Source organism: Curcuma longa, chromosome 4 (genome assembly GCF_044706935.1).
Source record: "Curcuma longa cultivar G26 ecotype Majalengka, Jawa Barat chromosome 4, ITB_CL_G26_1.1, whole genome shotgun sequence".
NCBI lineage: Eukaryota > Viridiplantae > Streptophyta > Magnoliopsida > Zingiberales > Zingiberaceae > Curcuma > Curcuma longa.
The window spans coordinates 8,123,588-8,137,077 of NC_133864.1; the positions used below are offsets into that span (position 1 = coordinate 8,123,588).

At 41.3% G+C, this 13,490-nt stretch overlaps 4 protein-coding genes and 1 pseudogene across 5 annotated transcripts; 1 reads left to right on the forward strand and 4 right to left on the reverse strand.

Annotated features, from left to right (window-relative positions):
• Positions 1-157: 157 nt before the first annotated feature.
• On the reverse strand, positions 158-1,538 carry LOC141827446 (heat stress transcription factor B-2b-like; annotated as a pseudogene).
• A 2,002-nt stretch (positions 1,539-3,540) lies between these two features.
• LOC141827447 (histone-lysine N-methyltransferase ATXR6-like) lies at positions 3,541-5,007 on the reverse strand. The gene is made up of 5 exons (XM_074714693.1): positions 4,755-5,007; positions 4,369-4,670; positions 4,073-4,173; positions 3,776-3,988; positions 3,541-3,700 (listed from the first exon to the last, which is right to left on the reverse strand). Exons 1-5 carry the CDS (start codon positions 5,005-5,007, stop codon positions 3,541-3,543), a joined length of 1,029 nt encoding a protein of 342 aa, XP_074570794.1.
• A 2,856-nt stretch (positions 5,008-7,863) lies between these two features.
• On the reverse strand, positions 7,864-9,385 carry LOC141827966 (protein yippee-like At4g27745). 2 transcript variants are annotated; one of them, XM_074715316.1, is made up of 3 exons: positions 9,234-9,385; positions 8,753-8,920; positions 7,864-8,346 (listed from the first exon to the last, which is right to left on the reverse strand). In XM_074715316.1, exons 2-3 carry the CDS (start codon positions 8,843-8,845, stop codon positions 8,119-8,121), a joined length of 321 nt encoding a protein of 106 aa, XP_074571417.1. In that variant the 5' UTR covers positions 8,846-8,920; positions 9,234-9,385; the 3' UTR covers positions 7,864-8,118. The 2 variants fall into 2 exon arrangements, with proteins under 2 accessions (XP_074571417.1, XP_074571415.1); XM_074715314.1 differs by lacking the exon at positions 9,234-9,385 and adding an exon at positions 9,022-9,213.
• Positions 9,386-10,039: 654 nt separating this feature from the next.
• LOC141827448 (ras-related protein RABA3) lies at positions 10,040-11,044 on the forward strand. The gene is made up of 2 exons (XM_074714695.1): positions 10,040-10,353; positions 10,522-11,044. Exons 1-2 carry the CDS (start codon positions 10,121-10,123, stop codon positions 10,985-10,987), a joined length of 699 nt encoding a protein of 232 aa, XP_074570796.1. The 5' UTR covers positions 10,040-10,120; the 3' UTR covers positions 10,988-11,044.
• A 602-nt stretch (positions 11,045-11,646) lies between these two features.
• On the reverse strand, positions 11,647-13,458 carry LOC141827955 (heat shock 70 kDa protein, mitochondrial-like). Its single transcript, XM_074715303.1, has 2 exons — positions 13,015-13,458; positions 11,647-12,449 (listed from the first exon to the last, which is right to left on the reverse strand). The coding sequence occupies exons 1-2, from the start codon at positions 13,399-13,401 to the stop codon at positions 11,832-11,834; spliced, it is 1,005 nt and encodes a 334-aa protein (XP_074571404.1). The 5' UTR covers positions 13,402-13,458; the 3' UTR covers positions 11,647-11,831.
• Between the last annotated feature and the right edge of the window lie 32 nt (positions 13,459-13,490).

Genomic DNA, 13,490 nt, shown 5'->3' on the forward strand with positions numbered 1-13,490 from the left:
CAATATTATGAAATAGAATAGAATCCCGAACAAAAAATAAACCACCTCAATAATTGGCCCGACCAACCGGCCGATTCTATCAGAAAACCAGCCTTTAACCAGAATAAATAAATCCTAGAAACGCAAAAAAAAAAAAAAACTGCATGCAGCATAAAGTAGATCTAGATTGAACCATTTAGACGACTACAATATTACAAATTTTTGTTTTTTTTTTCTAAACTAATTAAATTCGAGTTTAGAAAGGGAGCAGTAAAACAAGGAGCGCCATCTAAGAAATTCTAACGATCCACCAGTACGCACGTGAGTGATCCAGACTCGTCACGTGCTCCCTCCGCCGTCTCCTTCCCCGACGCGACCCAACCCGTTACCCACTCTCCGTATCGGCCGTGGGCAGTACACCACCCAGGACTGCTGGTGGTGCTCCGGCGAGCTATCCTCCTTCGGCTCCGGCTTGACCTCCGTTGTCTGAGGCTCGCACTTGTTCTTGTCGTCCTCGCGTTCCCGCTTCCCTCCGATCGTCATCCCGAAGAGCCTCGGCCGCAGCCCCAGCCACGGCGAAGTGCTCGTCGCTTCCTCCGCCATCACCTCCGCTTCTTCCTCCGTCGACGCGTCGGCCTCCACCTCGTCTTCCTCTTCCCTCTCAACTCGCGTCGCCGGCATCAGCTCCTCACTGTAGAGGGCAGAACTTCCGCCTCCGTGCCGACGCCGTCGTCCGCGTGCTTGGACACAAGGGATGCGATGTGGTTGCACAAGCTCTTCATCTTGTCGAGCTCGCGGGAGAGCCGGGTGTTCTCTTTCCTGAGCCGTTCGTTCTCCCCCATTAGTTCAGCCGAACCGCTGGGTCCAGGCGTCATCGTAGGCGGTGTGGGCGGCGGCCCAGGGGAGGAGCTCGACCAGATGGCCTGCTCCTCCGCCGAGTTATCCGGCGTCCCTGGCCGGTTTAACGGAATAGCCACTGGGATCGGCGCCATAGCGGTCGGCGCAGAAGAGCAATTTTCCGGCGGTGGATGTCACATAGGAGGCGCTTTTCGCCTCTGCGGAAGCAATCATTGGCGAACTCCCATCGATCCGGCACAATCTTCCGAAAACCCTATCAAAAATCGCCCAACAAACGATAAAAATTCAGGAATAGAAATACAGTAAAAGATCAAGCAGCGCGATCGGGAGGCACTGACATAGGTGTTGAGCTGGCGGACGAAGCTGGAGAAATTGTTGTGCTTGAAGTACTTCGGAAGTAGATCCCTGGCGAACTCCGCCGGCTGCCACACGACGAACGTCGAGCCATCCTCGTTCCACGAGATCATGTCGTCCACCGACGGATCGTCCACCAGTTGATACGTCTTCGTCAGGAACGGCGTGGGAAGCGTCCTCTGCCCCTCCGCCGCAGGAGGAATAAACTCCGCCACATCGGCGAGCTTGTCGTCGGTCGGAGGCACGGTGTTCGTAGTCGCCATCGCCGACCGCTCGACGGAGTGCCAACGAGAAGGTTCTGGATCCCTCTGGAAGAAAGAGATACGAAGAGATGCGACTGAAAGGAAAGGGAAAGAACTGGACGGAACCATCTAGAATTTTCGAGTCTTCTTTAATATTGACGAAATTCTGAAATCTGATCATAGATTTTCCTTCTTCTTTTCTTTTCTGATTACTCTCTATTTATTTTTGGCAAAAAATAAAGGAAACATCTATCGTTTATTTTAAATATTAAATAAATAAATATATTTTTTTCTAAAAGAGCACATCTAAATAATTCTGTTATAAATATTCTTAAATTAACTTAACATTCTTATATATTTATTGACAAAGTTAAACCTACAACCGTAGATGAATAGATGTTAGTGAATAAATTTGGTATTAATTTGGTATTTATATAAAGTTTAATACATACAAAATTAATTATATAAATAAATTTTAATGATTTTTTAAATTAAATAAAAAAAGTTTATATATATATATATATTTAGTTTGTTAATGTCCATCAACAATATTTATAAAACATGTTCATCAATAATAATATTATTAATATATAAATAAATAAATAATAAAATAAATAAATAAATTTATATTATCAAATTTAATAATCAACCAAACAAATAAAAATTTCAAATAATTAAATAAATTTGAATTAAAAGTTTAATAATATTTAAGTGATCCAACTTCAAGTAAACTTTCTCAAAAAAAAAATTAAATTAAATTTGAATAATTATTTCAATAGTTTGATTTACACTTAGTTTGATTTGATTTAGTTTGATTACCTGATCAAATAAGTTTGAACATCGTAAGCTTGATTTGATTCATTTACAACCATCGGGTCCCACAAATAAATTCTTATAACAATTTTAATTATCATTATTAGATGTATTATAAATTTTAAAAACATTAAAGTATTATCAAAAATTAATATGGGATACATATTCTGTCCTAAAATTTTAAATTTCTATATAAATCATAAATTAAAAAATTATTAAAAATAAAATTTTAAATTTATAAATTTAAAAAATAGTTTTGTAATAATTTTGAACTTAAATTACCATATAATTATTTTTGATTAAATTTTCAAATTTAAACATACGGAGGCACCTTATGAGGCCATTTTTTTTTCATATTTTTACAATGATCAAACAACTTGAAACAATTATTTTAATTAATAATAATATATAACTATTTTATACTCGAGGTATAAACTCTGTGGTCAATTAAACTTTCAATAAAATGCTAATATAATATTTGTATCCAAAATTCATGTGTATAGCTGTTTTCTATTTAAATTTTAAATCTGCAATTTATGACAATTGCTATCTTTATTTAAAATTAAAATTTAAGTTACAAATATTTTTAAAATAAGTTATTTACAAATGTGTTAATTCGAATAACCCATTTGTATATTTGAGTCGAATTATATTACTTTCAAGCTTTATTTTTGTTAATAGTGCTTCAAATATGTCATCACTCTATATCAAATGTTGCTAGCTTTAAATGTAATTATAAAACCTTTTAATTATAAAGAATGTTGTAATTCTTTTTAAGATTCATTCCTTCTTTGTTTCTTATTATATTACTACTAATTAAGCAAGAGCAAGTAGTCTTATTCTTCAAATGATAAGTTGCAACTATGCTTTGGGAAGAATTGTTCAATGTTGTTAGTTATTTTGTAGGTGGATTACAATGCTCGAGCATATGGTGACTTTGAATCATTTTGCCACAAAAATCTCCTTTTCCTGCTTCTCTTTACTAATCAAGAACATGAGCTTGAATTAATCATCAGTTAGATCAAAAGAAATTGGCGATGAACTAAAACACAGTAAGGGGGAGGCAGAAAGTATAACATCAGGATTCATCAAATGCTAAGAAAATGAATTTAAGCACACATTTTGTGCCAAGAATTAAACACTTCAAATCCGTTTACTATGATGTAAGAACATTTTGGTGAGAATTCAATGTTACAGTCCTTACTCTGCAAAATTGAGAAGTATGCAACACAGATGTTCCAGTTCATCTCTGATTACTTGAATAGAGCAGCTTCGGTGAAGTGGAAACTGAATTTTACACAAAATGCTCAGTTGGGTATTCTTGTTCACTGCCATTGTAGTCATAATACAACCGCTCGCCCTTAGTTATATCTCGGGTTGCGATCAGAAGAACACGAGATTCACCATTCATGCTGAACCGAACACATTTGAGATTCTGTTTCTTCTTTCCATCCCTGCTTTACAATGAACATTAGTTGCTGAGCATGCAAAAGAAAGAAATTTGTTAGATTCAATGCAAGTTAAATCACCTTGTGTGGTTGTTGATGCCATTGATGAACCGAGCAATGTTGCTTCGCTGATCAGGGCATATTACAAGGCTCTTTGAAGGGTCATTTGCTGAAAGCAAGGTCATCATGCTATCACCATCATCATGTTCTCTATTCTTCAGGTAATCGACATCGCCAACATACTCGGTGACAATGGTTAGGTCTCTGATGAACCTATCAGCCTCCACTGTGAACCTGTTGTGGGCAATGACGATGTAAAATTAAGGGTGACACATTCACGGATTGCAAACATAGACACAATAGATGGAAGATGCTAACCCTTCAAGAGGATCATAAACCACCATCAGAGGAGGACATTCTCCATTCTCCATCATTTTCTTACAAAGGCTCAAGGTTTCAGCGTCTTCCTTGGATAACACCTGCATTTATCATCCATCACTTTAACATAATTGAAAGAAAGAATGCAACTTAGATTTCGTCACTCAAAGTGGCTGTTCATAGTTGATCTGGAGCTATGAATTGATCAAATGTGGATCGTAAAATTTCAATCTTGTATTGAGCTTGAATTCATAATCTATGTGATTGAGATCAGAAAGAATCCAAGGAATCCTTACCTGCATCCCTCCTTTCTCATAGCGAGCGCAATTCGCCGACCTGGGAGCCATTCCAGGGCGGTAAGTGAGCTCGTTGCTGAACACGGCGCCGGTGGCCGTCAAAGCGGTGGCCAAGGATGCCATCTGCTCCAGCCTCCGGTCTGGATCCTCGCTAGGGTTGAAAGGCAGAAGCTTTCTCTTTTTCTTCGCCATCACCAACCCTCCTGATCGCTTCTTTCTCTTCCTGGACCCAAGATCATCCGGTCCCAAAGACCGCTGTATCCGGAAGAAATCGACGATCTTGGTCTGTATCAGAGGGAACTCTGCAATCAAAATCCGCAGATGAATCGAGCGCAATGAAACGTAGCGGTGGCGGGGAGTAGAAAAGGGGGAATGAAAGGACTCACGCTTCGGTTTTCTGTCGGCGGTGCACAAGGGGCAGAACCAGAGACCCTTCGGGACGCAAGCGAGAATAGGGCGGAGGCAGAAGGTGTGGAACCCTCGATCGCACTTGTCGCAGAGGAGGAGCTCGTCGTCGTCGTCGCCAGAGTGGCATTCCTCGCACACAGTGGTGTCGTAGCGATACGCCTTGGCGTCTGCCGGAGGGGAGCGGAGGGGCGCAGCGTGGGTTCGCCTCCTGAATGGGGTTTTGGGAGCCATGCGAGACGATCGAAGAATGAAGACGTAGCAAAGACATGGATCTATAACAGCGCGCGGGGACGATTTGTTTTGGCGCGCAAACTCCCGGCAACAGCTCGAAATTGGGCGCCAAAATTTTGTTTTTTCTCCTTATTGGAACCCATAAAGACCTTACGTATTATAACTAATTAACCATTTTTAAAAAATTACTAAAATAGATTTAAAAATTCAAATATCAAACATATATGGGTTTGCTATCATGCGCGATAAATCCGTGCGCGACGCCCTCACCCACCGTCGCTCCCATTGCCCTGTCCGGCAATCACCGGCCGCCGTCTCGACCGCGATCGATGCGCCATTCGCCAGCGCTCCTTTCGACGGCGGATTCCGATCGGATAGTGGTCGGAATCCGACGAATTTGTTCGGAAACGCGACTCTTCCTGCTCACCGCCACTACCGGCCAAATCGTGGCTGGAATCTGGTCAAATCGCGGCCAGAAACCGACCGAGACCGGTCCTTCCTCGACTGGTCTCCGGCCACGATTTGACCGGAATATACTGCCCGACACTGCCAGAATCTTCCTCTTCCTCTTCCTCCCAAGGCACAACCTCCAAGTAATGGATGCAGCTCTGGGTAATTGCCCTACACTCGAGAGCAACTGAAGCTCCAAGAATACCGAGTACAGACATAACAGAATCCCATGAGTCTGAAACTGACTCTTCAGACAAATATAATAGCTTTATGAGATTAACATAATTTTCACACTCAGTACTTTTGCAATGAATAACAAGGCAATTATTTGACTCAAGATTTGGATTGCTAAGATTGTTCTTGGACAGGAAATCTGAAAAATATTTGCTTTGTCTCATAAGAATGGCCGAGTGGCAGCGAAACCATGCTGCAAAAGGTTGGAATCATAGCGGCCCCACACGAGGAACCACTCATCATGATATGATGGATGGTTGTGTAGGCCTAAAATCTTAATACTTCTTTATACGAGAGTTGTTTTGAGTTTTCATCTTATTGAAAGAAGGTTAGGTCTCCTCTTCCCTCTCATGTTGTGTACTTGATCCATAAAAGGCCATCAAAGGAGATAAGAGAAAGAGTAAGACCCAAGCCATGGAGAACAAAGGCAATTTCACCAGGAATAATTCACATGGCAATTTCACCAATAACTTCAGAGAGAAGAAAGATGAAGATACAACAAATAAAAAGATTTATTGACAGAGTGATTCAGTTTCTTTGTGTCATTTAAGGAAACTCTCTAAACTGCATTGCTCGATATTCATTTCATCAGAAAAATTGATATACATAATACCAATTAGCTCTAGGTGTAAGATGTACTGTAACAACCAAAGAAACTATCATGGAAAAACTACATATGTAGTCTCTTAAGTAGTTACCATGATCTCATAGACATGATATACAAGTTTGTACAAACCAAAATAATAATAAAAAACTTCATTTCCTTTACTATCAATAATACATGAGAGACACATTGTATTCAGAGTTCTGACTCCTGGCTATGCAAGATCTGAAAAGAGTTGAATGCTCACAAAGTGACCAATATGCAAAGGAAGTAATTTCCATAAGAATACTTGATCTCTGATTTTTAATGGCAACTGTACAGTATGCCCATGGTTGAACTCATCATGGGCATAAAGAAATTTACTTATACAAGTCGTAGAATGTAGTCTGATCATTAAATAGGAACAATACCAACAGTCGATTAGTTAGCGGTAGTTAGACCAAGGAATCTTTCTGCCAAAGGTAATCAAGACATTGTCTCCCATCAAATATAGTGTAGAAACACCTTGTAGTCAAAGAGAAAAAAAAAGGAACAGTGGGACATTAAGCAAAGGAGCACATTTGAAGCAGATAGAATTAACCAAGTAAAGATTTGAAGGTGGCTTTCCAATGCTAGATCAAACAACTATCATGGCTATCGTGAGCACTAATAAACTTGCAGACGAAAATTTTTTTATACAAGCTTATCGAATTGTACCAGCAAACAACTACAAAGAAACATGATCAAATGGACCAAGAAAAAGTTGAAAAGACAGTTTGTAACCCCATCAGGCAGTTAAATACTCTCTTAAGAAACCTCATTTACACTGCTAAGCAAGATACCGAAGTCTAAATATACACTCACATGAATGTCTTGGCTCAGTTTATTCAACTTGGATTCATGAATTTTTCAATTTATATCATGTATTCATGTGGGTGAAGTTTCACAAAATACTGCCTTAATGTTCTGCTGCAACTTGAGAACAAGATGACATTCTGTGTGATTAGTGGTGAAAGAGGGTGTGAAAAAGATGAAAATGGCGACATGACTTAGACACTACAATTTGCAACTATCTACATAATAGCTTCTATCATCAAGCAAACAGTAGAGATATACTCTACAGACACAATAGCCATTCAGAATTTCTGACATAGAATAATGCAGAAGCGAAAAAGATGAGACTGACAACTTATAAGAAAGAATGGCTGCACTTGAAAATCAAGTGCTGCTCAAAGGATTCACTCAATTTCAAGTTCGAATAAGCAGATCAATGAAACCAACAGAAGAAAAAAAACTCACTTTCTATGCATTTTATTTTCAACCCTGTTAGTATTAAACATAATAACCATACAATTAGATAGATTTTATGCTACATTACTAGTAAGGACATTTTGTTCTTCCGTTTATTAATCATCCAGTTGTTGGAAACTCTGTTGACCTTGAGCATGATACTCAAACAAAGAGGAGAATGTGAGATCATTTGAGCATCAACTATATGATGATAAAAACCAGCAGTAGGTAAGTTGCAACAATTAGAAGACATTTTTAAAAAGAGCAAAAGATATGAAGACACATATAGGCATCCAAACTAAAAAACAATTGTTTACATGACTTCAAGACCAACATCTACAAGACGAGTGTATTTTCATAGATGAACATTTGCCAATTGGCAAACTTTACAGAAACAGCGAACACAGATGCATGATTGGAAGGAATATGACTAAAATCAATCATATATACAGAAACCAATTGTTCTGTTCATAATTCAGATCACACAGATAACCATGCCAAACAGAAAGATTACTTCTATTGTGAGAATTACTCAGTGACCATCCTTACGTTTGCTACCAATTCTCCTTCACAATCTTTGACTTCTCAAATATGAACTTCCCTTCCTTGTATTTTTGTGTCTCTTCATAAGCTCTTTCATACTTCCAACCCAACACCTCACGACAATCACGGCAATAGATATCAGCAACAGTATGCAGTCCTGTGGTCAGCTGCCTATCTTCCTTTGGCCCAACAACTATGTTCATGGCATGAGAAAACAGAAATGCACGTCCGTTTCTCCCCTAGTCAGATTTGAATCATTGCACACAATATATCACAAGATGATTCGTGGCGAAGAATCATAGAATTTGACCTACTAGATGTATCTTATACTGTCCACAATGGCTTACTCAAGCATAAAATACTAGATCAGAATAGCATGGAATCTTCAAAATCTCATAGAAATCCATGGATTTAACATTAAGGCTGACTAATACGGAGCAACTTCTGTTGTTGCAGAAGAGAGTTTTGAGAAAAATAATTTTTTACAAATCACAGACAAGCGCGAAGGAAAACAAGTTTATAAATTTGGGAGGTTGCAATAACTTTAGGAAAAGGAAAGCTATTAGTTTTAACAAAATGACATTCAGATTAGTAAGAAACAATCTTTTCTACCCAAATTCTTCGAAATTCTATAAAGAGCTTCACCTGGAAAGCTTTCGATATGACATCGTCGTGAAGGCAAACCTCATTTCGGCAATTACTGCAGCTGTATACTCGAGGCCCGGCCAAACTCGCCATGAATCGCTCCCAGCACCTTTCTTGATTGCCCCGAATAGAGAAAAAACAAGAAAGTCAACACTTTTCCGGGAGAACCTACACGGATAAGCAAAGCATAAGATCCCTAAAACTTAAAACCCCAAAGATTAGACAAGCTTCAATCCATTATCGAAGAGGGAACACCAATCTAAACAAACCTAAAAACAGATATTCCAGTGGCTACCCGTGCCCCCTACAAGGAAATGAAGGAGAGGGGCAAGGATTTGGAGGAAAGGGGATAAAGAACAAACGATGGCTGGAACTTGGAAAGGCGAGGAAGAAAGAGCAGGAAATTGATGGCTTCTGCAACGAAAGCGACACATACTGTTGTTAATTCCTAAAATCAAGAAAAATATCAAAAAGGAAAAACCTTTCATCCAAAAATCGCTCCTTGGTCAACAAAAAGCAACGAAAATGAACAGCTTCGGCTACAAAAACTCATTATGAAAAATCGATTCCTTGCGTGAAGTTTGGATTTGCCCTTTCCACCTGCTCGAATGAAAGTCTGGAGATTGCTCGCTGAGGGAAGCGTGGGAAGAACGGAGTGAGACGGCGACGTCCAAGAGAGAAATCTCGTTCTCTCTCTATGAACATACCATCGATGCGGAACCAGTGCAATTCCAGAGCATCAAATCTAAAATTTATTAAATCAATTTTAAACTATAAATTTAAATACTGAAAAAATTAAACATAAAAAAAGGAAAATAAAATAAACACTATAATTCATCGAACTGTGCAGGATTACCATTTTGTCGGTGGCGGTGGGCATATTTACTATGTGCATAAGAATGCATGCAACAGAGTTCACTGTCCGCAGTAACTTTCCGCTCTGCGCTCTCTTCCTCAATTCCCCATCTTAATCGCCAAATTTTCAAAGCCGTGGGCCTTCCAAAGTTCCAAGTCCAAAGATTAGGCGGAGACCGCAGAGCAGGTTTTCCTTTTCCACTTTTATTTATTAATAGGTTGAACCAAAGCAATTGATAAGCAAGGACAAATGATTGCTGCAGGGTCTCACCCACCCTGCTCCTTTCATAATAGTAGTTCATGGCGTCGCTCCTTTGCAATCACGCCTGTCTCCTAATCGAAATACACAAGGAAGGGAAGTGGAGTCATCAGTACTAATTTTGTGTTAGTTAAACAATATAATTATGAAGTCTTCCATCTTAAGGGCACACCATGAGTAAAGTAGCTGGCATCTGAATCTCTATATATGCATACATACAAGTCCTTGCCTTCCTATCCTAAATTGAGACAAGGATGATGGAGGAGGAGTGGGAAGAAGAGAAGGTGGAGGAGATCGATTACGTGTTTAAGATTGTGGTGATCGGTGACTCGGCGGTCGGGAAGACGCAGCTGCTCGGCAGGTTCACCAAGGATGAGTTCTACTTCGATTCCAAGTCCACCATTGGAGTCGAGTTCCAGACCCGAACCATCACGCTCAACAAGAAGCGCATCAAGGCGCAAATCTGGGACACTGCTGGCCAAGAGAGGTACGCTGAGCTTGCATTTCTTTTCTTTCTCAATCTGTGGAAATTACACACCCCGCCGCACTTGTTCGCAAAATAAAGACGTCTGTTTTCCGTGACTCGAAAGAGAAATGGGAATCTGTGAAAAGAGATCTATGCGCCATACCTGAAACGGAAGCTGTTGGTCTGCAGGTACCGAGCGATCACGAGCGCGTACTACCGCGGCGCGCTCGGGGCGATGCTGGTGTACGACATCACCAAGCGGGCGACGTTCGACCACGTGGCGCGATGGGTGGATGAGCTGCGCGACAACGCGGACAGCTCCATCGCGGTGATGCTGATCGGCAACAAGTCCGACCTGGCCGACAAGAGGGCGGTGGCCGAGGCCGACGCCGTGGAGTTCGCCGAGGAGCAGGGGCTCTTCTTCTCGGAGGCGTCGGCCTTCACCGGAGACAACGTGGAGGCCGCCTTCCTGCGGCTCCTCGAGGAGATCCACGGAGTGGTGTCGAGGAAGGCGCTGGAAGCGAGGAGGAACAATGCCGTCGACGGCGGCGCGGACGCCGGGCATGTGTTGAGCTTGAAGGGGACGAAGGTGGAGGTGTCGATGATGGAGACGAGTGCCATGAGAACAGGAACGTCATGCGGTTGCTCGAGTTGAGCAGGCCGGTGGATGGAGTTGGTACCGAAGGTTTGCTGGAAAAATTAAGGCACGGTCACTTTGATCCTTTCACCTCATTTGGGGTTACTGGTTCACTTTTATAAATATTATCAATTTATACTAATAAATCAATAAATAAGGATGAGAAATGATATTCTGCGCGATCCACGCTATGCGATCCCGTGCATGACACAATTGACTCCTGCCGCTTCCAGGTGACCTCGCCGTGCCGTCCGATCACCGCCGGTCGCCGGACCGGGCCCGATCGACGCGCCACTCGTCGGCGCGTCGATCGGTGTCGGATTCCGATCGGATTGTGGCCGAAATCCGGCGCAATTTGGCCGAAATGCGGCCGGTAGTGGCACGCTCCGTTCCCGGTTGGATTCTGACCAAATCACGATCGGAGATCGGCCGGGGAAGGATTGGCATGCGATGGCGGTCCTTCCTCGGCCAGTCTCCGACCGCAATTTGGTCGGAATCCGATCACGATTTGGTTGGAAACGACGTGTGCGAGTCGCACATGAGCACGCACGAGGAAGTCGTGCAGAATATTAAAATCGTAATACTGATAATGGATTATAAAAGATATTTTAATACTATTTATTACATAGTATGTTTGGAAAACAGGAGTTAGAAGTATAAGAATCCAATGCTAAAAGTTCCAATAAAGAAACTCAGCCCAAATCAATCGTTGTGAGAAATCCTCTCATGCTGACAATCTAAATAGAGTCCATTGGATTTGTTCATGATCCAAGAAAGAAAATTTTGAAGTTTTGCAAACTTAATTCTTATTACAGAAGAGAACTATGACGCAATATTCTTGGAACTGGCGTTTCAAGGAATTCTACTTCTTGACCTCTTCATGGTCTGCCTCAGGAGCCTGGTCGCCGCCTTGAGTTCCTCCGGAAGAACCACCAGAGCTTCCTTGCATGTGCTGCCCGATCTTAGAGACTGCCTTGTTTGCAGCATCAAGCTTGGCCTTGATGCTATCGACGTTATCCCCAGCCATCTCTTTCCTTAAATCAGCTACTGCAGACTCGATCTCTGTAGCCACCTCGGCTGGAATTTTATCCCTGTACTCGCTCAAGCTCTTCTCGATACTGTATATTGTTGTGTCGGCGCTGTTCTTGATATCGATCAAAGCTTTCCTCTCCTGGTCCCGTTGAGCATGCAACTCAGCCTCCTTCACCATCTTCTCAATCTCATCCTCGGAAAGCCCACTGGAAGAGCGAATAGTGATCTGCTGTTCCTTACCGGTGGCCTTGTCTTTGGCGGATACAGTCACGATTCCGTTGGCATCGATATCAAATGCCACCTCAATCTGTGGCATGCCTCTTGGAGCTGGTGGGATGCCTACAAGCTCAAACTCACCCAGGAGCTTGTTATCTGCTGCCATTTCGCGCTCACCTTGAAGCACACGGACCCCGACCTGTGTCTGGTTGTCAGCCGCAGTAGAAAATACCTGAGGAAAAAAATCCAAAACTTAGTTTATTTATTGAAGTAATATGAAACTGTTTTTGTATGTCACAGATGACAATATGACAACGCACAATCATGCAGATAAAAATCATCACCGACCTTCCAACAAAGAAATGCACTGATTCTAAATCACAGCATCAGTGTCGTTCCAATGCTCTAGAAAACATTTCAATCTATTAATGTAATTGACCAGAGAAAACCTGTACCTCGCAATTCAACACCTTGGCCAAACAATATGCTACCATATTTTATGAGCATTTCGTGTAGTGTACTTTATTTTGTTCAGCTGACTAACATCCATATACAGAAATACATGCAAAGTGGTTGGACTGGGTTGCACAAGAATCTCATGCAATTGGATGCTCGTGACTGAATAACTCAATGGAAATTCATGGCGAGAGTATCCTACTCTATACTATAATCTGAATAAACTGTTGCATCATGCAATAGAAATATAAACAGCTTATATTTGTCCTTTTCTCTAAACTAACCTTATGCAACTTTGCTATTTCAGATGAATGAACTAGTAAACTGCATCTAATCATTACCTGGCTCTTCTTTGTGGGAATAGTTGTGTTTCTGTTAATCAATCTGGTAAAGATACCGCCGAGTGTCTCAATACCCAACGACAAGGGTGTGACATCCAAGAGCAGCAGCTCCTTGACATCTCCACGGAGAATACCACCCTGTATGGCAGCTCCCATAGCAACAGCTTCATCTGGATTTACTCCCTTACTAGGGCTCTTTCCAAAGATTTCAGAAACTATTTCCTGAACTTTTGGAACTCTAGTCATTCCTCCAACCAAAAGAACCTCATCGACATCCTTGCTACTTATGTTGGCATCCTTCAAACAACTTTTACAGGGATTTCTAGTTCTTTCAATTAAATTATTTACCAAAGCCTCAAATTTTGATCTTGTCAGAGTGATATTCATATGCTTTGCTCCAGAAGCATCGGCAGTTATGAATGGAAGATTTATATCTGTCTGGGATGTTGAAAAGTAAAATTTGCTTGTTTTGTAAA

Bases quoted from the DNA above. Each gene is read 5' to 3' on its own strand.
- LOC141827955 (XM_074715303.1), bottom strand. From the start codon at position 13,401: ATGAATATCACTCTGACAAGATCAAAATTTGAGGCTTTGGTAAATAAT. The intron at 12,450-13,014 runs GTAATGATTAGA...TTTTTTCCTCAG, and splicing joins TTCCCACAAAGAAGAGCCAG to GTATTTTCTACTGCGGCTGA.
- LOC141827966 (XM_074715316.1), bottom strand. From the start codon at position 8,845: ATGGCGAGTTTGGCCGGGCCTCGAGTATACAGCTGCAGTAATTGCCGA. The intron at 8,347-8,752 runs GTGAAGCTCTTT...AAATCTGACTAG, and splicing joins TCATATCGAAAGCTTTCCAG to GGGAGAAACGGACGTGCATT.
- LOC141827447 (XM_074714693.1), bottom strand. From the start codon at position 5,007: ATGGCTCCCAAAACCCCATTCAGGAGGCGAACCCACGCTGCGCCCCTC. The intron at 4,671-4,754 runs GTGAGTCCTTTC...TTTTGATTGCAG, and splicing joins CGCCGACAGAAAACCGAAGC to AGTTCCCTCTGATACAGACC. The intron at 4,174-4,368 runs GTAAGGATTCCT...TGATAAATGCAG, and splicing joins ATGAGAAAGGAGGGATGCAG to GTGTTATCCAAGGAAGACGC.
- LOC141827448 (XM_074714695.1), top strand. From the start codon at position 10,121: ATGATGGAGGAGGAGTGGGAAGAAGAGAAGGTGGAGGAGATCGATTAC. The intron at 10,354-10,521 runs GTACGCTGAGCT...GTTGGTCTGCAG, and splicing joins GACACTGCTGGCCAAGAGAG to GTACCGAGCGATCACGAGCG.